The sequence below is a fragment of the Gorilla gorilla genome, chromosome 7 (assembly GCF_029281585.2).
Source record: "Gorilla gorilla gorilla isolate KB3781 chromosome 7, NHGRI_mGorGor1-v2.1_pri, whole genome shotgun sequence".
NCBI lineage: Eukaryota > Metazoa > Chordata > Mammalia > Primates > Hominidae > Gorilla > Gorilla gorilla.
This window is the reverse complement of record NC_073231.2, coordinates 100,771,449-100,797,121: the sequence shown is the minus strand read 5'-3', so window position 1 is coordinate 100,797,121 and position 25,673 is coordinate 100,771,449. Positions and strand designations below refer to the sequence as shown.

The window sequence follows — 25,673 nt, the reverse complement described above, 5'->3', positions numbered from 1 at the left end:
TGAGGCTGGCCCAAGTAGCCATCCTATGGGTTGGTAGGAAACAACATTCTTTAGCAGCCTCGATGCAACTGGCAGGGTTATGGCCACAGCCTGCTTTCATAAGCAGGAGGCAGAGGCATTAGTTGCATTGTATCTGTTTGTTGGTGTGAATGTGGTCCTGCACTGTGAGTCTTCCAAACAAAACTTGAGGTTGAATTCCTTTTGTTAGGGTAGATAAGGGAGCGTATTGAGCTCCATGGAAAACAGACAGGAGGACTCTGACAGATGGGGAAAGGGTCACCCCCACAGCAGGGGGTCAGCCTGGAAGTAGGTACTATAGCAACACGCTAAGAATTATTCTGTGAATTAAAGGATGGTTGGATTCACTGGATCTGCCCAGGCAGGGAACCTGGCTGGGTCTTTGTCAGTGAACAGATGAAAAGCTTGCTTGCATTTGTGTAATTTGACAGTTTGGTTGTGTTCAGACAGCTCTACGCTATGGAGATGACATTACTCCTGAGTTTCACTGCATGCATTTATGTAAACCAGTGGCATACCAGGAAGGGAGGCAGTGGGAGTGATCCACCCCAGGTACAGGCAGTACACAGTAAATTTGTGTGTCTGCAAAGAATTTTAAAATAAAATTGACTAAAAGTCAGTTTGCTTTTTATTATTATGCTCCAACAGTTCCAAACAATGTCGTGGTAAAGTACTCCTCCCTCCTAGGGACAGACTTCACCTATGCTGCCCTGAGGCACTCCCTCCTTGGTGCACCACTGGGAATAAACAAGCACCAGGTGGGAAGATTATAAATCAGCAAGAGAGTAAACAGAAAGCAAGTGACTCCTGAGATAAGATGTTTTCATCACAAACACTATTTGGTAGAGTTTAGAGTCACTGATCTGTGATGGGCATTTCTGTTAGCTTTGTGTTTTGGTTATCGCTGCTTTAAAAACTACCCCAACATTTAGTGCCTTAAAACAATGATCATTTATTTGTTCACAATGCCGTCATTTTGGCAGTGCTCCGTGGGGATGGCTTATCTCTCCTCTGTTCAGTATGGTGTCTGCTGGAGCTGGAACTTCCTAAGAGCTTTTCCACTCATGTGTCTGGTAGCTCAGCTGGGATGAGCTGAAGAGCTAGAGCTGGCCAGGCATCTCTTTCTTTTCACGTAGCCTCTCCCTGTGGCTAGCAGGGTGGTCTCTCCTCATGGGTGGCTGGCATTTTCCAGAGTACAAAGCAGAAGCTGTGGGGTTTGCTTAATGCTTTTGCTTAATGGCGAGGCTTGGAAGTCCTAGAACATTCTTTCTGCCACATTCTATTGGTCAGAGCAATCACAGGGTCAGCCCAGATTCAAAGGGAAGAAAAATACACCCATTTCATGATGGAGATACTGTTGTGGTCATCTTTGGAAAAATGATCTACTTCATACTGAATTTTTCTATCATAACAAGATGATTTCACATGTTGCTTTAACCATGATAAACCTTATCAAACTGGAAAAAGGTAGGCCTTTTTCTTTTTAAAAATTAGCCCCTTGTAATTGTCATCATACCTTGGTTCTGAATGTGGAGATGGCCTCTTCAATGGATTCCTAGGGAGAAACAAGAGATCATGGGGCTCCTACCATAGCATGTGGGAGAAAATATTAGAACAAGCCTGATTTGCAAAAACCTAAAATCCAAAGCATGTTCAAGTCTGTGAGACTATCTAGAACACAGTTTTAGCTCTTTCTCCCAAGATAAGGTCCAATGACCATCATATTTTGATCATTACTCCTTGGTGTCTGACAACTCCCTGCACTGCAATTTACATCCTTTAAAACCAGCATTGTTGGAAATGGACTGACTACATTGTGAGGGTCAGAATGTGAGTGTCTTTCAGATACTGTAATGTGTGATAGGCATCCCTCCAGGGTTGCTATACAGTTCACCCCAGGTCAAAGAACTACATCCCAGTCCAAACAGTATCCACATGAGAGCTGATAGGCATCAGCGTTACTCACCTGCCTTTGCCAGACAGTTAATCCACCTATATGTGGGACAGAGCCTTGGTCTGGAAAACACTTTCAAGCCCACTGTCTCACTCTCTTGTCACTATAAATAAACTGGTGAGTTGGCAGTCCCGGCGTGAATGCCCACAATTTGCAGGTATGCAAACAGAACAGAGGAGCTAAGTTCCGTGGGTCACATGAGAGCTAGGCTGCAGCGCCTGGGGAGGCGGCCGTTCCCGCCCGGTGCGCTTGTTGTCCGCTGGAGCAGAGGCCCCCGAGCCTGCTGACCTCTCTGCCTTCAGGCCTGGTCTCGCAGTCCCTTGTGCCTCGCCTATAGGCAGGCGGAATCCAGAGCGTGCAGCAAGCCCGGCCGGCTCTCGGTGGCGGTTTCTACAGCAGGTGGGGCCTGGCTCCGTGATTGAGTGGCCTCTACCCCTCTATCTGGGGCCCAGCAGCGGCCCCCTCCCAGCACCCTGGCTACACGTCTAACCCTAGGCTGACCAGGTGGGGCTCTCGGAGGCGTTAGCCCCAGCCCTCCCAGGAGTCTTAATGTTCCTCTCACAGGAAAAAACGTTCTGCGCCCTTTGTGCCCCAAACCCTCGACCCTTCACTCGGCGAGAGGGGTCGCTGAGGGAGAGCTCCACCTCTGCCCTTCCCGTTGCCCGCCGGTTCTTCCTCGCCCGCCTCTTACGCACCCCGCTCCCGCCGGCTCCTGGGAAGCCGGCCCCGGCCCCAGCGCTTCCCTCCCCGGCCTAGCCCCTCTCTCCCACCCTTTCTCTCGCCCAGGCCTTCACGCTCAGCTCCCGGTTTTTGTTGCCCGGACTTGTTTCGGAGCTGAGCGCGCCACCGGCCGGGCGCCAGGTCACGTGCGTTGGTGACAACCTCTCGCAGGGCGGCCCCGGGGCCCCCGCACCGCCGATTGGTGGGGCCCGGCCTGGCGCGGCCCGGGGCGGGGCGGCGGGGCAGCGGGGCCCGACGGCGGGCGGAGCGGCCGATCAGCTGTTGCGAGCGCTGCACAACAACAAAAGGACTTGGACTGGCCGGCCTGGGCGCAGCGACCCGAGGGCTGGAGCCGGCCCCGCGCCTGCCGTCTGGGTACCTGAGCGAGGTGCAGCGCAGCCCGGCCCCACCGCAGCTACCTCAGCAGTCCCGCGCCGCCCGCGTCCTTCCTCGCCGAGCCGGCGGCCGCTCCCTTCCCCGCGCAGCCCCGCACGGCCTGGGCCCACGTAAGTGCCGGGGGGGCGGGCGGGCGTCCGTCCAGGGCCGCCTCGCTGCCGGTTGGGGCCGCAGCGCTGCCCGCTCCTGAGCCCGGCGGGGCCGGCCGCGCGCCCTGCCTTCGGGGCGCCGGTTGCGCGTTCACCGAGCCCCCTCGCTGCCTCCCCTCGCCGCCGCCGGGCCCGGCCGCCCACCCAGTGGGTCGGTCCTCGGCGGCCCCCGGGGCCCAGGGCGCGGACAGAGGCTGACAGAGGCGGCGGCGGCGGCGGCGGCGGCGCGGCCAAGGGCCCGGCCTGGCCCCGGCGCTGGGCGGCGGTTGGGAGTTTGGTCTCTGCCTCCTCCCCGGAGCGTGGCCTGTTTTCTTGGCCGCGGCGGGACCTCCTCCTCTCACTCCTCCTCACTCCCCTCCACTCCTCCTCCTCCGCCTGCTCTCGGCCGTTGGATGGGGCCGCCCCCTCCGGACTCGGCGTCGGGGCTCCCGCGGCCACCCCCGGGACGCATCTCCGAAGACAGCGGCGCTTGGGCTTGTGGCCCGGCGCTCTGTCCCGGCCCTGCGATCCCGTCCCCTGCGCCTGCCCTCCGAGTTCCGGAGGCCCTGCGGCTATGGGGAACCTGCTCCGTGACCCGGCCACCGGCCCCCGCCTGTCCGCGGCCTGTCCCTTGACCTGGCTTGAACTCACTCTTCGCTACCTGACTTTGCACCTGTGTAAAGAGCGCTCTCCTTGGCCCTTAACATTTAGATCCTTTGGATCGCTCACGCTTACTGAGCGCTGAGTATGTGCCATATACTATGCTGGGGGCTTTGCTTTATCGCCCCAGTTGATTCTCATAATAACTTTATATGAAATAGGCCCGGCTATCTTACACATAGGAAACCCGAGGCACAGAGAAATTAAGTTGCTCAAGGCCACACAGCCAATTAATAAAAGGAAATGGTGTTTGTATTTCAAAGTGGCAGCTGAATTTTACCTGGAGAGTCTGTTTTGCTTGTATTTCCTGATTATATCTGCTCAGTAGGTTAATTCCAATACAGAGCGGATTAAGGAAGAGCCTCTTTACAACTGTGACTCCCAAGGACTTGGGCATCTATTGCTAAAAAAGCCTTTTCTCAATGCACAATAGTTTTGGGAAAAGGGGGAACAATGTGACCCTTGGGGTCACTGAACAGAAGTCATAATGAGTTCCCCCACGATACTGAAATCACCAGCCTGGTAACTGAAATACATTTTCATTTGCAGATGTGAAAAGCACTGGGAAGCTTTTAAGTCGCAATCAGTGTAATTCTGAAGTGGCAGCATAATTTTAAAAGGCCCCTGCCTGGAACCAGGACCTTACTAATTTCTGTGACCAAGGTCTTGTTTTCTCATCCTATCTTTTGTTCTTTCCTGCCATTGCTTCCTCTGATGTCTGCTTTCAAAATTCAAGATTATCAGGCTGTGAATTACCACTTACTCTTGTCTTTGTCCACTGTCTTTCAGCCTTAGGGGCAGACAGGGGTGGATCCCTGGGGGAATAACCTCCCTTGCACACTAGTTGAACAGTCTTCACATAAGTGGAACAAGCGAAGACAACTTTTTTGGCTTGGTTTTTTCTGCAGTTCAAAATCCATTTTAAATTACTTGAATCTAGTCTTCATATAAGTGGAACAAGCAGAGATAACTTTCTTGGCTTGGTTTTTCTCCAGTTCAAAACCCATTTTAAATTACTAGAATCTGCACGTTTTTAAAGTAGTGGAAGAGGGTGGGATAAAAAGAAGGATAATTCTGAAGCTGCTTTTCAATGACTGTATGTTTAGCCATCTGATTTCCTGAAACTGTGAAGGAGCCACAACTGTACACAGATTTAGAAGTTAGATCATCAAACTTGCGGGGTTTTTTTGTTTTTTTTTTAAATATTTTTTGGAGCCGCCTACTGGCAGCCGAAACTAACTGAAAAGGGCTGTTTTCTGAAGTTCATAGACCCATAGTTGAGACTGGGAGCCTAAAAGAGCATGTATAGGGAAAACAAGGAATTGGAATCAGATGGATTTTTGCCCTAATGCTGACTCCACCCCAACCAACTCTGTCACTTTTGAACAAGTTAGTTAATTCCTCAGCCTCGGTTTCCTCATCAGTAAAATGGGACAAATAAGTACTTCAAGGCCCCGTTACATACAATAAGCATTCTGTAAATTGTAGCTCTAATTATTAAGTAGACATTTTATGGATAAAGAGACTCAAATGCAGCGATGCTAAATGACTTGTTGACAGTCTCACAACTGGCTTTGAATGAACTTGTAGTTAATATTTACCGAGGTCTGCTATTCTAAGTAGTATACACTTAATCCTTACACTGGCACTGTGAAGTAGGTATTATAACTATCATTCCCATGTTAAGGATGAGAAAACAGAGACACCAAGATGTTAGTAAATATCCTGAATTCACATAGGTTGCAAGTAGCAGAGCCAAGATTTCAAACTCCAGGGCCTGTCTTTTTTTTTTTTTTTTGGAGACAGGGTCTTACTCTGTTGACCAGGCTGGAGTGTAGTGGTGGGATCACAACTCACTGCAGCTTCAAACTCATGGGCTCAAGTGATCCTCCTACCTCAGCCTCCCTGGTAGCTGGGACTACATGCACATACCACCACACCCAGCTAATTTATTTTTTGTAGAGATGGGGTCTTGCTTTGTTGCCCAGGCTGGTCTTGAACTCCTGGCTTAAAGTGATCCTCCTGCCTTGGCATCCCAAAGCACTGGGATTATAGACATGAGCCACTGCGCCCAGCCTCAGAGCCAGTCTTTAAGTACCACAATATACTGCCTCTTGGTGGGCTGTCTTAAAAGTGACAAAATAAATTATGCTAACAAGATCTTCCAAATTAGCAGTTCCTTTTCTAAGTGGTCAAACTAGAATGCTCTTCCCCATGAGTATTAGACTCGGTCAGCCACCTTTCTCTGCCTACAAAGCATCTCTACTCATGTAATAATATGAAAACCATTGATGATAAAATGTTAAGTAACAGTGAGATACAAAACAGTGCATTCACAAGACTATAACTATGATAAAAAGAAGCCTTATGTGTAGAAGAAAAAAAAAACAGAAGAAAAGGCACCAATGTGTTAAGTGGTGGGAACAAGGCAATGGAATAATACTTATTTTTCTTATTTTCTAGACTTTTTATAATGTGGTTTTGTTCAGTTTATAATTGAAAAGACATAATTTATTTTTTAAAGGGAGGGATGGAGGTCTTTTGAGCCAAGCAGAACAAGGACAAAGCTGCCTTCTTGAAATGCTAGGGCCCAGACACTTTGTTTCTTTTCTGTATTGAGGGGTTCTTTTCTCTTGTCGGGGAAACTGCTGGACTGACGCTGGTTAAAGCTGAAAGCTTGCAGGTGCCTCAAAGAACAACAGCGCTACTTCACCTAACCTTCTTTGCCTCACCTCTTTGCTGAATTCCAGAACTGTATTTGTAAGTTTGTCCTCTTAGGACACATGCTTTCTCTGGAATTTTTATTTTCGTTCTATGATTGCCCTAGCATTGTGAATATTAGTGATGATCTGGGGAGGAGAGGAGTCTAAAGCTCTACTTTTCCATTTACCTCCATGTAGAACCAGCCCAATTGAGAGCCTCCATCCCTGGGCAGGAGCCAAGGTCAACAGTAGCAGTGACTGGGCAGGGACAGTCTCTGGGTCATCAGTAGGAGGGTAGGCCTTTAAGACTTTTTCTAGAACAGTCCTGTTCAACAGAAATAGATAATGTGAGCCACATGTATGTTTGAATTTTCTAGTAGCCATATTTAAAAAGGAAAAACAAACTGGTGAAGTTAATTTTATTAATGTATTTAATATACTAAAATTATTTTTTCAACATGTAATCAATATAAAAACTGTTTTGCATTTTGGGGGGTACTAAGTCTTTGAAATACACTCTAGTGTGTACTTTACACATACAGCACATCTCAATTCAGATACAAAGTTTTCATTTGAAGTACTTGATCTATATTTAGACTTCGTAAAATTTATAGGTGAAAAAGTAGATTAACATACCCTAACTGTTCCAAACATACTTGAAAGTTTTCAAAAAACTAAATTGTCAGCTTTTAAGTTTAACTGGATTAAACTTAGTAAATGGATTAAATAGTAAAATGAAAAATGCAGTTTCTCGATGATACTAGTCACATTTCAAGTGTTCATGTGCACAGTGTGCCTGGTGGCTACCTCAGTGGACAGTTTTAGCAATGGGGGGAGGGTCTCTCCAATAGCTCCTTGCCTTTTGTGACACCTGCGGAAAGCAGGGCCAAAGGAACTTGGCTTTGCTAGTTAAACCAGCCTCACTTTTTTGTGCTAGAAGTTGGTGGGGAAAGAGAGTGACGAGGTGATTCAGCGCAGTCTCCCCATTTTCCCAACAGTGAGACTGAAGCTCAGAAGGGCCAATTTAGCTCCAGCCACCTGTAGTAGAGCCACAGCCAGAACTGCTGCTGTGGATGGCCAGGCCCTTTAACCCTCCCCAGGAACTCCATTCTGTGTTCTTCCCACGGGTGTCAGCAGATGCGCCATGTAAACACCAGCAGTGGCTTGAGTGAGATGAAGGATGAGCTCCTCCCTCACTTGGCTGGGCTTCTGAGCACTCTATTGCCCAAGGTTGGTTGTCCTTGCAGAGATATGGGACATCTGGAGGCAGCCTCTGACTTTGGGAAACCAAAAGAGCACTGACTTGTACTGCTCCCTAGAAAGCTCCTCCAGAGAAGCCTTTCCTGTATCTTACTTGCTACTTGCATATATTCCAGGCAGAAGCTGCCTTCCTGGGTTTGGACCTGTGGCCAGAGGGGGCAATTTGCATGTGGGAACCCAGCAGCTGTCACAACTGCAGTGGCCCCAGCAATGTTTTTTGGCCTTACAGCTGCCAGTTATCTGACCTGGGCCCCAGTGCCTTACTCTCATGCAGCATCACAGGTTGGGGACAAAGCATTCGTTCAGGACAAGCAAAGGTTCCCCTGTGTGGTTCTCCCCTCCCAGTGGCTTTAGCTGATTCAGGGCTAGAGTCCAGCACCATGCTCTGCAGAATTGGGCTTATTCTCTCAACTGGTTCAGCAGACACAGAATTGTACGTGGGGCCAATATCTGCCTCCACAATTTAAAATAAATGGAGGAAGGATTTTGAAAATATGTTTTTCCCTCTAAGCATGTATCCTCAAAAATCTTTATTTACATCAGACCTTATGATAACTTATTTTGGAATATAACTATCACACCACAGCAGGTCAAACAAACAAACTACACTTTTCTTCTGATTGTTCTTACATAGAGCATAAAGCTGACTTTGAATTCTGCTACAGCTCCAGCCTTCATGATTTGGCCATGCTGCTTTCCAGAAGGTTTCAGGAAGACTGGTTATGCAAGTGACACTTCCTGTTTACCTATTTTTAATAATTAATGGCTGAAGAAGATGAATTGTGACCACAAAGTGTTCTAATGTTATTTATTTGAAATGTTTTACTTGTATAGTAGTGTGCCAAACAACTGTAGCAGTTCAGTTTACACACAAGGAACTGAACCAGGAATCTCATTAGCTACAGATCCCAACTACTTTTACAGCTAAAGATTATTTTGAAAGTGAACTGTCAGGAGCCTGAAGTTGTAGATTCAAGGCTGATGCTTGTGATAAAAAGAGGTAGTGATTAGTGAGGTGCATTTCTTCAGCCCTGGGTGATCTCATACATATATATAACTTTTTTTTGAGACAAGGTCTCGCTGTGTCACTCACACTAGAGTACAGTGGCACAATCATAGCTTACTGCATCCTTGAACCTGGACTCAAGGGATCCTCCCACCTCAGCCTCCCAAGTAGCTAGGACTACAGGTGCACACCACTGCACCTGGCTAATTTTTTAAAATTTTTTTGTAGAAACAGGTTATTTTGTTGCCTAGGCTGGTCTCCAACTCCTAGGCTCAAGCATTCCTGTGGCCTCAGCCTCCCAAAATGCTAGGATTGCAGACATGAGCCTCCACACCTAGCCTCATCCATTCCTATGCTTTTAATCACTGTCTTTGTGTCATCAGCTCCCAAATCTATGCCCCTAGCTGAGACCACACTCCTGAGCTCCAAAGCTCTATATCCTGCTGCCTGCTGGACATCTCCAACTGCATTATTTTGCATATTCCCCCAATTTACCATATTCGAAATGCCTAACCTGTACTTTCTGCAGGATTCATTCCTATTTCCCTAAATGGTTCCACCATCCTCTCAGTTGGCCAAGCCAGAAACCTGGGTCTTTGACTTTTCCCTTCCCCTTTTCCGGGCTTACAAGGCCCTGCAGGACCTGGTTCCTGCTCAGCTCCCCTAGCCTGCTATTGTGACCCTCCCTCTGGACCTTGAGCGGTACTGAAGGTGCCACATTCTCACTCATCCACAGGCTTCCATAGTGTTCCTTTGCCCCCTTCCTCCATTACTGACCTCAGCCACTCAAGAGTAAAGTCATTGCAGGAGTCCACCCAGGTAGCCTGGAGAACACCAAATACTTCTTCCATGGCATTCATCACACTGGATTGTTAAACTTGTGGGTGGGCCCTGTTCACAGCCATCTCCCCTGTGCCCAGCACTGCACCTGATGCATAACAGGTGCTCAGTAAATACACGTAGAATAATAGTTGACCTGGACTGAGGACTTTATTCGAAGTATTTTGCTAAGTCCATTGCCTTTAACAAGAGTAGGATCAGGTAGACTGTCTAGTAGACAGTTTTGGCAAAGTCTCAGAGACAACAGTTTGGCTTAAACTAGGATGAGAGTGGTGGACGGAAGCAGGCAGATTCGAGCTGCCTGTGCTCCTGGGGTTGACGGGACTTGCTGATGGTTGGGATGAGGGGTGAGTAGGAGGGAGCAAAAGGCTTGCGGGTGCGGCAGCTCACGCCTGTAATCCTAGCACTTTGGGAGGCTGAGGCGGGCAGATCATGAGGTCAGGAGATCGAGACCATCCTGGCTAACACGGTGAAACCCTGTCTCTACTAAAAAATACAAAAAAAGAAATTAGCCGGATGTGGTGGCGGGCGCCTGTAGTCCCAGCTACTTAGGCTGAGGCAGGAGAATGGCGTGAACCCGGGAGGCAGAGCTTGGAGTGAGCCAAGATTGCCTCACTGCATGCACTCCAGCCTGGGCAACAGACCAAGACTCCGTCTCAAAAAAAAAAGTGTGAAGGGTGACTGCTAGGGTGTTGGCCTGAATAACTGCCAGCTGCTGCTGCTTCCTGAGAAAGGGATGAAGGGCAGTGTATATGAATAAGTTTGTGGGGGGAAAAAGCCTATCTTTGGTATGTGTTTGGTTTGATACGCCCATCAGGTAGCCAGGTAGAAATGGATAAATATTCCAAGATCAAGCAAGCCTGGAGTTCTTCATTTAGAACTCAGCAGAACTCCCTAAGGTAGGAGCTGTTGCCAGCTGAAGTCACATAACTTCCTAACTCACACAGCAAGTGAGCAGCCAGCCAGGGTCTGAATGCAGGTGGCTGACCCAGCACCCACCTGCTGAGCTGCTACACAGGAAGGGTGTTTCCAGTTCTAGGTTTGGCCAAGCTCAGTTTCCTACAGTGTAAATTTCTTCATGCCAGCTGTAGGAATTGTTTAGAAGGTCAAAGTATGCTTGCTGGGCTTACAGATTTTAAGTGTAATCAGGTGTGCTTACAGTTACAGACAAGAAGTACAGAGTAGAAGAGAAAATGAGCCAGAGGAGGATGAGGGCCTGGCATAATGGTGGTCACCAGGCACTGTTGCTGGGACTTCTGGGCAGTTGAATAACATATAGCAAGACTGTTAATATCTAGAATTTGCTCATCTGCTTGCAGAAAAGTTTGAAGGATATTATTCAAATTCACCTTATTATAAAAGCGTAGATATGAAAAAGAACCAACTCTTTCCCTTTTATTTCACATTTTAAGATATTTACAGGTTGAATTTGAGTAAGAGTATTTACAAAACATTATGTTGCATTTCTTGTGTTTGACTCCTGCAGAAAGGGAATAGCTGTAGAATGTAGGCCAAGGCATATGCTTTCTTCTAAGGGTATGTGTGTATGTGTATGTACTTATGTATATATGTGTATGCTGATTTGAAATAACTTTCTTTTTCTGTTTTATTTTAGGTACAATGACTCTTCTTGCTTTTCACCTAAGTTGAATAAGCACCCTGTGCACTTTAATCTCCTGTCGGTACCATTGGGCCAACTAAAGACAAGGTTTTAAAATCTCAGCTATAAAAGACATCCAGCCAAACTCTCAGTCTTGCCTTAACAATGTTCCAGAGGCTGAATAAAATGTTTGTGGGTGAAGTCAGTTCTTCCTCCAACCAAGAACCAGAATTCAATGAGAAAGAAGATGATGAATGGATTCTTGTTGACTTCATAGGTAAGGTACACTTGGTTACTTGGTGGTTCATCTTCACAGTAAAAATGGAAACTTGCATCTCAGTTTTTGCATAAGGAAACCAATAACTGAGGGGTTTTCAGCCTTAAAAGTAAGCAGGAGTTTGTCTTTAAAAAATTGCAGGAAACCATCTGTGCTAGATAATGTCAGTGAAATTGACTGACATCAGACTTTTTAGTTTTGCAACTCTCACAGATTGATTAAATCAAGGGCACTTCAATAGAAGACCCTTTTATTAGACAAGTAGTAACCAATATGTCTCATTACATAGTTATTCAGCAGAATAGAAACAGTCTTAAAATCACTCCTGCAAAGCCAACATAATCTATCCCATATAGTGACACACACACACACACACACAGAATTTCTGTGCTCAGAAATAATTTTATAGTCATATAGATGAATATAAATGGGTTTCTGAACTAAATAAAAGAAGATACGTGAGCATCAGCTAATAGTATCATCTCTTCTTTTTCTGTGCTGTGAATTTGATGGGTGACTTTATAATGTCTGCCCAATGTGATAATCATCCTCCTGTGGGACTCTTCAACAACACACGTGGACTGCAATGTGGACTACGATCTAGATACTTGCACTGGTTTCTCAGCAGAAGAAGAAGAAGAAGAAGAGGAGGACATCAGTGAAGAGTCACCTACTGAGCACCCTTCAGTCTTTTCCTGTTTACCGGCATCTCTTGAGTGCTTGGCTGATACAAGTGATTCCTGCTTCCTCCAGTTTGAGTCATGTCCAATGGAGGAGAGCTGGTTTATCACCCCACCCCCATGTTTTACTGCAGGTGGATTAACCACTATCAAGGTGGAAACAAGTCCTATGGAAAACCTTCTCATTGAACATCCCAGCATGTCTGTCTATGCTGTGCATAATTCCTGCCCTGGTCTCAGTGAGGCCACCCGTGGGACTGATGAATTACATAGCCCAAGTAGTCCCAGGTACGTTACAAGTATTTAATTCTCTGTAGGCAGTCCACTGAGCATGCATTTTGTCTCTACTGTAATTCAAAGCTAAGTTATTAGAAGATGCAAAACTAATTTTGTTAGAGATTTATGAAAGCATGTGCATAGTACACAAGATGGTCCGTAAGATAACTTGTTGACCAGTCACGGTGTCTCACACCTGTAATCCCAGCACTTTGGGAGGCCAAGGCAGGCAGATCACTTAAGCTCAGGAGTTCAAGACCACCCTGGGCAACATGGTGAAACCCCGTCTGTACAAAAAATAACAAAAAATTAGCCAGGTGTGGTGGTGCACACCTGTAGTCCCAGCTACTCAGGAGGCTGAGGTGGGAGGATGGCTTGAACCAGGAGGCAGAGGTTGCATTGAGTCAAGATTGTGCCACTGCACATCAGCCTGGGTGACAGAGCAAGACTGTCTCAAAAACAAAAACTTGTTCATTTTAGATTTTTTTAAGAAGTTAGATGTAGCATGGCCCCAGTTATATAATAGCATTCTCATTTACAAAATTCTGCTACTGATTAGAAATAAGACTGGCATTTCTGTTAAGTATCTTAGAACATAACTCTGACTTTATAGACTGGATTATTTAGGGTATCAAATTCAACTAGAATATCATGTCTTAAAATTTATTTTCTTCCAAGTATTTCTAGCTATATCTCATCAATGATGTAACCTTGAAAACCTTGTCTGAGAATTTAACAAACTCAGTTTCTTCCTGCAATACTCACACTGCACAGTCACCCAGTGCTTCTCACACCAGATGTGTGGGTTTTTTCCACACACCAAGCAAACAGTCCTCCAGCAGTGGACACCCTCTAGTGTCCTCTGATTCAATTCAATTCTGACACTGTCTACCTGGAGATGGCATCAGATCCCATAGGTTAAAGGCTTAGTCCCAAAAGACTGCCTCCCATTTCTGATGCCAATCTCAAGCCCCAGGTTTTACTTATGCTTCTGACCAACCAGCTGTAAACTGGTGTTCCCACGACCCCTTCCTTGGGTTTGATTAATTTGCTAGAGCATCTTATAGAACTTGGGGGAACATGTTTACCAGTTTATTAAAAAGGATACAGATGAAGGGATGCATAAGGCAAGGCCCATGCCCTCTGTGCACCCCACCCTCCGGGAACCTCCACATGTTCAGCTCTCCAGAGGCTCCCTGAACTCAGTACTATTGGGGTCTTATTGGAGGCGTCAGTACATAGGCATAATTGATTAAATCATTGGCCATTGGTGATTGGCTTAACTTTCAGACCCTCTCCCCTCTCTGGAGTTTGAGGGGTGGGGCTAAAAGTACCAACTCTAACTTGGTCTTTATAGTGACCAAATCCCATCCTGAAGCTGCCTAGTTGCTGCCAACCACCAGTCAACTAATTAGCATACACTTTCCACATTGGAGGTTGCAAGGATTTTAGGAGTTGTATGCCAGGAGACTGACAAGACCGAATATATATTTTACAGTATCACAGTCCAGCCTCAGTCTTCAAACTTGGATTCCTTACAACAAAAGGATATGGAACTCAAAAAATACTGGCACAACACCAGAATCCCATTCAGTCAGTAATTCATTCCATCCATCATCGTACTGTATGAGCATGTCTCCCAGGGCGAGGTCACTCAGGTTTGCAGGTTAATTGATCTTGTTGGTTTCCAAAAGCAGAAGTGGTTTTAGCAAACATGTAGCTTCACCCTTTCAGGCATCTGGTATACCTGAGCTTAGAAACAATGTCATCTTTTTCTCTGAGCCTGTTTCAAGGTATTAATATAATGAATTGATCCCAATTCATAACCTATTTATTCATTCTTTTATCTTCTTTCTCTTCATTTATACCCAAACTTTTCCATCTCTGGAAGGGACGTTAGCTTTAGCCACTGTGCTGGTCTAGATTGCAGGTAGCAATACTAGTTTAGCAAGTACCTCTCCCTCAGTCCACTCCCATTCAGATAGGGTAAGGTGACATAGGTACAAAATTAGTGGGCTATTTTTACCACCAGACAATATAGCTGCGTTCGTTGTTGACTCCAGTTTTGCAAGATGGGGTGTAGGTAACCCCCATAAGACCCTTAGGAATTTTGACATAAGGTTTAAAAACATAGTTACAGCTTCTTGCTCAGGAACCATCCCTGCTTCCAGTACTTGTAGTTACAGCCCTGGTCCTAGGACCATTGCATCCAGTAGAGGGGAAAAAAAAATGAGGTGATGTGGGAAAGAAAAAGTTAAAGTCACTATACTAGCATACTTAACCCTTGGCTAGAATTGCATAAGTCATGCCAGCATCCTCCTCCCCATCCCTTCTTCCTCAGATTACCAGAAAAACAGGAAAATCTTGTGGGGACAGCCAGCCCTTCATGCTTTTATCCCCCCATTTTGTTTTTGGGTTTTTTTTTTTTTTTTTTGAGATGGAGTCTCACTGTGTCACCCAGGCTGGAGTGCAGTGGCAGGATCTTGGCTCAGCGCAACCTCTGCCTCCCGGGTTCAAGTGATTCTCCTTTCTCAGCCTCCCAAGTAGCTGGGATTACAGGCGCCTGCCACCATACCTGGGTAATATTTGTACTTTTAGTAGAAAGGGGGTTTCACCATATTGGCCAGGCTAGTCTCGAACTCCTGACCTTTGGCGATCCACCGCCTCTGCCTCCCAAAGTGTTTTTGGGCATTATGGGCTGTATAGTGTGTCCTTTGGTCTGAAGAAATGACAGTTAACTATCCACATCCAGGCAGTATCTTCTGTTCTAGGTTTTTTTGGCACTCTGAGCATTTGCATCTTCCATTGGTTAAGTAAAGCCCACTCCAGAGACTGTCTTTTCTTCTCAAGACCCATTTTGTAGCTCCCCAGGGCTACCAGCACTAGTCTCACTTGCAGCTATGCTCAGGGCCTTCCCACCAGGGAATCTGCCCCTCATCAGTAGTCTGTCTCTTTTGTTGACTGGCAGAACGGTTCTCATTGGTATTTGTGCCTGAGAGAGTAGAAGAGGAATGTCTAGATGCAGCCTGTCTCTGCATTGCCTGTACCACTCATTTAATGAACCCAGGATGGCACCTCCAGGGAGCACACGGGGATATATCTGCTTCCAGTCCCAGTCACCTTCCAAACCTGGAAGGGAGTTCTTCTGATGGCCATTGGCATGTCCTAATGTACCCCTCAAATTTCCATAGGGTTGTGCTCCCTATGGAAGCCATCCCTTTAAAAGTCCAGGTTTTCATTGTGATTCTGCCTGACCACGTCCACTAGCCACTGCCCATGAGTTAGTAAGAACCCAAACCTAGGGGCTTCCATCATCGCTAGGAAAACAGCATGCAGTTCAGCCCACAGAGCTGATTTGTTTTTACCTTCTTTGATCAAAGTAGCATCCTTCCAAACAAGATGCTGTCTGTTCACATTGCAACTGCCATCCACAACCAAGCAGCTCTTTGTCAGTCAGTTGAGAGCTATTGGCAGTGTGGAATCCAGCTCCTCACACAGTTCCAGAGTCAGTCCAAGGTGGGGAGAGGCTCCCTGCTTGTGGGTGTGTCCTTCTTACATTCCCTACATAACATGATCTTGTATAAACCATTTCCATTTATTATGGAACTCTTCTGGGCACTGCCCTCCCAATTAGTGTTTCTCTGACATCACCAGACACAGCATGGGTATTTCAGGTTTCAAGATCATTTTATGTCCTTCAATCCTAGGGGTAGCTTCAATTAATGTCCTGTGGCAAGGGAGTAAATGCCTCTCGTGGAAATTCTCTAGTCCAAAGTGCCAGTAGTTGTTACTGAGAGGTGTTCACAGTCTTTTGCCATAAGTGCCAGTTTCCCTTCCACATAAGACTATCAGACAGATAATTTGTCCCTACCACCACTCCAGCTTCTACTATACATCACTGGGCCTCAGCAGTGCTGTTGGTCCCCATTTAGCATGTCCAGTTAATATTGTCATGAAGGGCAGATTTACATGCCTTTTGTTTTACAGTGCTAGGTAGGGGAAGTGTGTCTCCAGCCAGACATATCCATTCTCATAAAACATTTAGGTAAAGGGGATATAACTTCTTTACGTAAAGCTCACTTAAACATCCTAACTTTCATAATTCTATCAACCCTTGCATTTTTATGTTCTCCAATCTAATTGTAGCCTGAATCAGGTCTTTACCAATAGATCTTGATACCACAGCACATGGAGCTCCCATAGCAAGGAGTCCCAGGAATTTATCTTCACCACCCCGACCATTTTACCCACTTGTGTAGGAGAGGCCTTTGGTTCCCAGCAGAGACTGAGAAATAGATCCTTGCCCATTTGTCAGTCATTATCTTGATTAATCAATCTGTCTATTGCCCCAAGCAATTGTTGGTCACTTTTCTTGTAATCTCTGCCTTCTGGCTTTTTAAGTTTCCCCGAATTTACAGACATCATACGACCTTTGTCCAGAGAATATAGCCAGGAAATATCTGAGATTGCTCCCACCCACTAAAGTAAACCCCATTACCCAGTTAATTAGCTGAAAGTCACACTGTTCTATCGTGTACCTTAGTGGAATGTTTCCTGTTAAAGTATTTTGGGAATGTTGGCATTCCCTCTCTTAGGTTGAGGGTCCAGGTGGATTTGGATCCTTGGAGCAGTTCAGAATATCCCTATTGTTAGTGTTGTCATGTCCAGGCTCTGACTCTACTAAGAAAAGTATTGTATCTATTCTATCTATCTATCTATCTATCTATCTATCTATCTATCTATCTATCTATCTATCTATCTACCTACCTACCTACCTACCTACTGTTTCCTGTTTTCCAGATATAAACAAACCCTAGGCAGCACATTAATTTGTTAACTTTACCAGAGTTTGCCATACTCTCAAGTCTCAATATTGTAGATGATTTTTTATGAGGCTAAACATATTTCATTTTGCTTGTACCAAAATGAAAACAACTTTCTTATGTTACATGATGCCAGGCTATATCCTAGGTAAGGTCATGGGTGGGGAATGTTACTTTAACTGGCACTTTATTCAGTGCTACAAGTTTAGTAAGAGGTGTTTCAGGCATTCCAACAAAAATTTAAAATATAACTTTGTGGAGTTGCTATTGATTTAATTGCTTTAGAGTTGCTTCAGATTCATTTCTTGAAAATTCTTCCCTTCTGATTCTGATTTTACCTCTGAGGAATGCCACTCAAGAATTTATAATTAGGCCAGGCGCAGTGGCTTACACCTGTAATCCAAGCACTTTGGGAGGCTGGGGTGGGCGGATCACGAGGTCAGGAGTTCAAGACCAGCCTGGACAACATGGCAAAACCTCATCTTAAAAATACAAAAATTAGCCAGGCTTGCTGGTGGGCGCCTGTACTCCCAGCTACTAGGGAGGCTGAGGCAGGAGAATTGCTTGAACCTGGGAGGGAGGCAGAGGTTGCAGTGAGCTGAAATCACACCATTGCACTCCAGCCTGGGCGACAAAGCAAGGCTCTGTCTCAAAAAAAAAAAAAAAAAAAGAATTTATAATTAATAGTCACTTTAAACTTAACTGGCATTTGTATGTTTACTTTTCAGTGTTGTGTGTGTGTGTAGTCAGCAGCTTTGCAAAAGAATTTACTACAGAAACAGTACAAATGCAATGTAAAAAAATTAGAAAATACAAATATGCAAAAATTGGAAATGACATTTTCATGACCCAGAGATGAATACTTTTAACATCCTAGAGTATATCCTTCCAGATTGTTTTTTTTTTCTGTGCCTGTACGTACACATAAACTTTTAACCTAAATGGCAACATGCCATATATACTTTTTTTTTTTTTTTGAGACAGAGTTTCACTCTTGTTGCCCAGGCTGGAGTACAATGGTGCAATCTTGGCTCACTGCAACCTCCGCCTCCCGGGTTCAAGCAGTTCTCCTGCCTCAGCCTCCCAAGTAGCTGGGACTACAGGCACCCGCCACTGCGCCCGGCTAATTTTTTGTATTTTTAGTAGAGACGGGGTTTCACTGTTTTAGCCAGGATGGTCTCGATCTCCTGACCTCACGATCCGCCCGCCTCAGCCTCCCAAAGTGCTGGGATTACAGGCGTGAGCCACCGTGCCCAGCAGGGATTTGAAATTCTTATAAGGAAGTCTTGCTAAATCAAGGTGGAAATCAGGTGTTACCAAAATTAGGCTAGCTTTGTAGTAAATATCTGTTTTCTTAGCAGGAAATGAATCATATGTCTTTCAGAAGTCAGATTGCTTCCATTGTGTCTATCATTGGGGATATTACCATAAAGCACAGAAAATTGAGGTGCTTTGTAATTACAGTGGGCTTCAGGGTATACATTTCATTGCATTTTAGCCTTTATAAGTATTGTTTTTGAAGGTTTTACATGTTATCTTAAGCACATGTACGTGCCTTTAATGGCACATAGTAAACCAGTTTTAATAAAAGTTGACCACGTCCTAATAGTAAAGTTACAATAGCATTTTAAATCTTACTAGTGATTTAATAGTTCACCATTTAACATTTGTAGGGCCAGGAAAAGCTGCTTATAAGACTCACGGGCACAGAGTAAGTATATTCACTTTGAGACTGTGTGATATATGTATGCATAGGGAGGCAAAGGACCCAAATGCTGACCTTTTAAAAATGACTTTCTTTCTTTTTTTGAGATGGAGTCTCACTCTGTCACTCAGGCTGGAGTGCAATGGTGCCATATTGGCTCACAGCAGCCTCCACCCCCCAGATTCAAATGATTCTCTTGTCTCAGCCTCCCAAGTAGCTGAGATTATAGGCTTGCATCACCACACCTGGCTAATTTTTGTATTTTTAGTAGAGATGGGGTTTCACCATGTTGGCCAGGCTGGTCTTGAACTCTATTAAGGTGATCCACCTGCCTCAGCCTCCCAAAGTGCTGGGATTACAAGAGTGAGCCACAGCGCCTGGCCTAAAAATAATTTTCTTTATATTAACTTTTTTTCTATTAGTTTCTTATTGTGGCCTCTTAAAATTCTACTTTAAAAAAATTTTATATATATGTGTGTGTGTGTGTGTGTGTGTGTAATAAATATGTGTGTTTCCTCAAGTGATTTTAGGCAGAATGTGTCACTGCCCTTCCTGTGTAAAATAACTCTTAAAAATCGTACAGCTCTTCATGTTATGTGTTGACATAGTTTACAGCAATCCTACTTGATTAGCTTTTTTATATGGAAAACATAATCATACTGTGTGTAGCCAATTTTAAGATTGTGTTATTCAAGAGTCTTATAATATTGCCATGTAAATACCATCTCAAAATGTGCCGTTGTGAGATAAAGAAAAACTTAAGAGATTTATTCTATTAAGCTATAGCTTTTTATCTAGAAAAATGGCAAATGAGTAGAATTTCCATATGCAAATTTCTATTAAATAAAGATTTAAAGCATGTTTCCTGGAACATTTTACTTATAGACAGGAAATGTCTTGTGAAGGTATTGTGAGCACACTGCTTTCTGATCAGTAAAATTTGGGAATTAAAATATTTTCCTTTTAAGATTATGGTGAGAATTAAAATATATATTTGCAAAAGAATTGGCAAATGCAGATATTCAATAAATGTTAGCTCCCCTCCCAGACAAGCTTATATAAATGTGTGTGCTCTGTAAATGAAATTCAAAGTTTAAAGTGTATTTTTAGAAAACAGTCTACTTAGCGAGCCATCTGGGGCTTATATGGCATCTTTCTAGTAACAGTTGGCTCTCCTTTCCACCACTATCAGTCAGTGGGGTCACAGAATAATCAACTTGTCTGTCAGCCATGAAACACAAGCTCTCATTCAGCCATAAACAAATTAGCGTGGCAAATTGAATTGCTAAGTAACTTTTCCACTTTCGTTAATAACATACTGTTATTTAATACATCCCCACTTTTTTCTGTTTCAGAGTGGAAGCTCAAAATGAAATGGGGCAGCATATTCATTGTTATGTTGCAGCTCTTGCTGCTCATACAACTTTTCTGGAACAACCCAAGAGCTTTCGCCCTTGGCAGTGGATAAAAGAACACAGTGAAAGACAGTCTCTTAACAGAAATAGCCTTCGTCGCCAAAATCTTACCAGGGATTGCCACCCTCGGCAAGTCAAGCACAATGGCTGGGTTGTTCATCAGCCCTGCCCGCGTCAGTACAATTACTAATAGTTTCAAGTTTTGTTGGTTGGTTTCTCTTGGTTTGTGCTTACATGTATGGATGTGTGTATATGTACAATGAAAATGTTGTCTCTTTACAACCAATTGATAACCAATCATATAGTTTTATCAGTGTATTTAGACACTATCTTGAAAATCAGATGTATATGCTGTGTATCACATAATGCCTTGCCTTTAACATTTACTTTTTTTGTACACTTTTTCAGATTATTTCTGGAAACATATCAATATAATTACAGTGTTTGGGGGTGTCTTTAAATATATTAGGTTATACATTAGTCAGCATTTTAAAGACATTTCTTCCCAAGTACGAGAATAGGCATCTTTCATTTTCATTTTATTTTGTATTACTTAATCTTTTAAGCAAGCAAAAATTTATTCTCAGGGTCAGCTGTACACTTTATTGACCAGTACTTGATAATCTCTCTGTATATGATGAATACATTTTTACACACTAACATTAGCATTAACAGGTGATAGTTGCCATGGATATAATGGAATTATGGCTGGACTTTCTTTTGAAAGAAAACTTGATGTATTCTGTGTGTATGGTTTTTCCCCAGATTAGTCATGCAGTTCATTTGGAATTCAGGTACATTAAGCTTTAGTGAAGAGTGCATGCAGTAATTCCAATGTGACTGCATGACGTGGTACAGACATTACAGGTGTTGTAGACAGAGGCACTTGTCTCGTGCAGAGGGATTAAATTAGACCTGTGAAATTATATTTGGAAAAATTCATGTCTGTAACTAACCCATTAGTGCAGTATTTAATTTGTTACGATTCCTTCCTGCCAATTCTGTCCACTCCTCACCTCGCATCAGCTATAAATTTGGAAGTACTTGTCCAGGCACTCAAGTGACTTCATATTTCTCTCTGCCCATGGGAAAAGAGATAGGCTTTATATTTCCACAGAGTGAAAAATCCTCTGTCATGGAGCCTGTCCTGCCAAGTGGCAAGAGTGTGGGGACTGTCTGGTGATGATGTCTTTCATGGCATCTGAGTGAAGAGTGACAGGTTGGCTCAACTTTTTTCTTTTTTTTTTTTTAATTGCCTTGTATTGTAAGTATTCTTCCCTGCAGTCCAAGTGACTTTTCATTTTTTGTTTTAACTTCAGGCAAAATCTTTCTTTAACCACTCTGGCCTCTGTTTCCCCCACCAACGGGGAGCAGTGACATTTACCTCCCTCACAGAGTCACTGTGAGGATTCTATACTGATTTGAAGTGGAGCTGTTCAGAACTGAACCTTGTAGGAAATTCCAAGGGCCTTTCTACTGAATCTGATGATGGGGTGGGGCCGTGGCACTTTCTCTGCCACAGCTGTTCTTCACAGTGTTGGTGCTAATGAGGCCAGGGTGCAGGGTTCGATTCACACGTAGGCCAGTTAACTTAGAGAAAATCTATTTCCTTACCTCTAGCCAGTCACTTCCTTTTTCCGCAGTTGTGATGGGTTTTGCTGAGCCATCCACTCTGACTGATTTCCTCTGAAGTAAACATATTTACAATCCAAAGCAATTCTACTGACAGAAGTGTTGCCTTCATAATCAAACAGCTTGTTTTTCCATCTCCTCTGCAACCCTAATTAAATGAGTACAGGTCTACAAAATGTTTTCAAGGAGAAAAGCAGCATATCCTTAAGTGAAGTATTATATTTTTCAATAACCCTGTAGTGGCTTGATGCAGGGAACCCTGGGAGACTTTCAGCGAAGAGCTGTGCTCTTTTCTGACTAGACTAGAGCGTTTGGAGTGGAAGAGGTCAAATGTGTAGTGAGATGGAGGTTTTACATTGTTCTTCTACTGGCTGTGATGAAGTGCCAGAATGTCTCTTTAGAACAAGAGTCTAGATTCCCCCTTTCTCCTTATTGCCCCTTCCGTTTTGACTTCCCCTTTATTTATTTGTTGTCTAATTAGGGGCCAAGTTTGTAAAGTTTTGTCAAAGTGAGTTAGAAGTTGTTTTCTCTTACTATTTGTGTTTACCAGAGTTGGGAGATAAGATAGTTTCCATGAAGGTGTGTATGTTTTATACGATGTTTGTTATAGGGCCATGCATTGGTAACTTGAAAATAGACCAGCTTAATGTCTTCAGGATGTAAACCTCTGAATACATGGCGTCTCTTTTTCATACATTGCATGTAAGTTGTTAGTACCTCACAAGCTACAGAAGTTCAGCCATGAAATTTTGTTTGGCAACATGAACAGATTTGTGTATAACTGCAATGGCCTTTTTTCCAGATTTCCTTATTGACTTTTTGTTTGTCTTATCTGGGGCTAGTTTTTTATGCTTTGTACCTAGAAAACAAAAAATTACATTCATTGGGCTTTTTTTCAAGGTTGGGATTACCACACCACCTGGAATATCATACTGTGGTTTCTGCCTAAAATTGGCACATGTAAGTATTGAAGAAAATGGTTATATAATTCAGTTGAAACTCTTGGTTATTAGATGTTAGGCATCTCCTGTATGTAAGACACAAGGCCAACCACAACACAGAACGATGTTGACGTGTTAAGTATTCTCTGAAACATGGCCAAAATGCATTTTATGAGCTTTTTTTTTTTTTGCTATTGTAAATATTAGTGGTTTACAATGCGCTTTAGACATATTTCTTTAAAATGCAAGCAGTGAGAGATAAGACCTCTCTGAATTAGTAGCTCTAAACTGTTAACATAGAATGTTACTTGGAAAAAGTCTAGAATATGTGGTGTACACAAGCAGTGCTTCGTGAATGAGTTTCTTAGGTTTTATAGTGCACCATGTTTCTCAAAGTTTGTTTTTGTTGACAAAATATTTTATAATATATATCTTATGTTTATTTTTTTCTCAACTAATTGTGTACTGCACTGTAAGTTGAAAATTAGCCATCCATTATTTATCTTCTGTGGCAATGCATTTATATGGTTGATTGGGTGGGGAATTTTTTGCAGAAAGATGCAAAGTGATTGGGTTTTCGACTTCCTATCGCAGGGAGCTTTTAAGAAATATTAATTTCCTATACATTTTTCCAATCCCCATGCAAACTGTTCCTGTTTACATACCTTCTCTGTTGTATCAGTGCTTTGAGTGAGAAGACAGTTTATTTAAAACTTGAGCAGGCTGTTCAGCATTGTTTCTGCTTCTGAAATCTGTATAGTACACTGGTTTGTAATCATTATATCTTCATTGAAATCCTTGCTACTTCTCTTCCTCCTCAATGAAATACATTATATATTATCTTTATGTACTCTTAAGAAAAACGAGCAAGGAAGAGTATCTTCATTATTCTCATTTTCTCTGAGTTGGAAACAAAAACATGAAGGACTCCAACTAGAAGATAGATATTTACATTTAAATAGATTAGTGGGAAAAGTTTAAGAGTTTCCACATATTAGTTTTCATTTTTTGAGTCAAGAGACTGCTCCTTGTACTGGGAGACACTAGTAGTATATGTTTGTAATGTTACTTTAAAATTATCTTTTTATTTTATAAGGCCCATAAATACTGGTTAAACTCTGTTAAAAGTGGGGCTTCTATCTTGGATGGTTTCACTGCCATCAGCCATGCTGATATATTAGAAATGGCATCCCTATCTACTTACTTTAATGCTTAAAATTATACATAAAATGCTTTATTTAGAAAACCTACATGATACAGTGGTGTCAGCCTTGCCATGTATCAGTTTCACTTGAAATTTGAGACCAGTTAAATTTCAGTTGTTTAGGGTGGAGAAAGAGGTACTGGAAAACATGCAGATGAGGATATCTTTTATGTGCAACAGTATCCTTTGCATGGGAGGAGAGTTACTCTTGAAAGGCAGGCAGCTTAAGTGGACAATGTTTTGTATATCGTTGAGAATTTTACAACACTTTTAAAAATTGTGTAATTGTTAAATGTCCAGTTTTGCTCTGTTTTGCCTGAAGTTTTAGTATTTGTTTTCTAGGTGGACCTCTGAAAACCAAACCAGTCCCTGGGGAGGTTAGATGTGTGTTTCAGGCTTGGAGTGTATGAGTGGTTTTGCTTGTGTTTTCCTCCAGAGATTTGAACTTTAATAATTGCATGTGTGTGTTTTTTTTTAAAGTGGCTTTGTTTTTTTTTCTCAAGTAAAATTGTGAACATATTTCCTTTATAGGGGCAGGGCATGAGTTAGGGAGACTGAAGAGTATTGTAGACTGTACATGTGCCTTCTTAATGTGTTTCTCGACACATTTTTTTTCAGTAACTTGAAAATTCAAAAGGGACATTTGGTTAGGTTACTGTACATCAATCTATGCATAAATGGCAGCTTGTTTTCTTGAGCCACTGTCTAAATTTTGTTTTTATAGAAATTTTTTATACTGATTGGTTCATAGATGGTCAGTTTTGTACACAGACTGAACAATACAGCACTTTGCCAAAAATGAGTGTAGCATTGTTTAAACATTGTGTGTTAACACCTGTTCTTTGTAATTGGGTTGTGGTGCATTTTGCACTACCTGGAGTTACAGTTTTCAATCTGTCAGTAAATAAAATGTCCTTTAACTTCACACTTGTCAGATTCTTTTATCTTTATACTCATTAATATTAAAAGGAGGTACAACTTACTGTTTAGTTTTGTTTGTCCAAAAGATGTATTTAATACACATTTTAAATATGTTTTTAAAAGCTTGTATATATTAAGGCTGGGCGCGGTGGCTCATGCCTGTAATCCCAGCAATTTGGAAGGCCAAGGCAGGCACATCGCTTGAGGCCAGAAGTTCAAGACCAGCCTGGCCAACATGGCAAAACCCTGTCTCTACTAAAAATACGAAAATTAGCTGAGCATGGTGGTGTGCACTTGTAGTCTCAGCTACTTGGGAGGCTGAGGCAGGAGAATCCCTTGAACCTGGGAGGCGGAGGTTGCAGTGAGCTGAGACTGCACAGCCTGGGCAACAGAGCAAGACTCTGTCTCAAAAAAAAAAAAAAAAAAAAGGATTTTTTTTTTTTTAACCTAAAATGAGGAATCACTTAAGTGAACAGGAATTGGAGGGTGATCCCCAACCAGTACCTTTCCCTCCA

At 43.3% G+C, this 25,673-nt stretch overlaps 2 protein-coding genes across 7 annotated transcripts in view; one reads left to right on the top strand and one right to left on the bottom strand.

Moving 5' to 3' along the window:
* NDUFAF6 (NADH:ubiquinone oxidoreductase complex assembly factor 6) overlaps positions 1-2,831 on the bottom strand; it is a 169,774-nt gene extending 166,943 nt beyond the window's left edge. For 3 of the 4 annotated variants that reach the window (XM_063709380.1, XM_063709382.1, XM_063709383.1), the window contains exons 1-2: positions 1,985-2,815; positions 1,535-1,573 (exon numbers count right to left, since the gene is read on the bottom strand). The gene's annotated coding sequence lies outside the window, so the exon portion shown is untranslated. Of the gene's footprint in view, positions 1-1,534; positions 1,574-1,984 lie in introns of all 4 variants that reach the window. The other variant, XM_063709381.1, reaches the window with a different exon arrangement.
* A 92-nt stretch (positions 2,832-2,923) lies between these two features.
* TP53INP1 (tumor protein p53 inducible nuclear protein 1) lies at positions 2,924-25,162 on the top strand. 3 transcript variants are annotated; one of them, XM_031014131.3, is made up of 5 exons: positions 2,931-3,198; positions 11,300-11,561; positions 12,166-12,529; positions 19,014-19,051; positions 20,401-20,512. In XM_031014131.3, exons 2-4 carry the CDS (start codon positions 11,450-11,452, stop codon positions 19,033-19,035), a joined length of 498 nt encoding a protein of 165 aa, XP_030869991.3. In that variant the 5' UTR covers positions 2,931-3,198; positions 11,300-11,449; the 3' UTR covers positions 19,036-19,051; positions 20,401-20,512. The 3 variants fall into 3 exon arrangements, with proteins under 3 accessions (XP_030869989.3, XP_030869991.3, XP_063565455.1); XM_031014129.3 differs by lacking the exon at positions 19,014-19,051 and having other exon boundaries at positions 2,924-3,198; positions 20,401-25,162; XM_063709385.1 differs by lacking the exons at positions 2,931-3,198; positions 19,014-19,051 and adding an exon at positions 6,271-6,872 and having other exon boundaries at positions 20,401-25,162.
* The last annotated feature ends 511 nt before the right edge of the window (positions 25,163-25,673 follow it).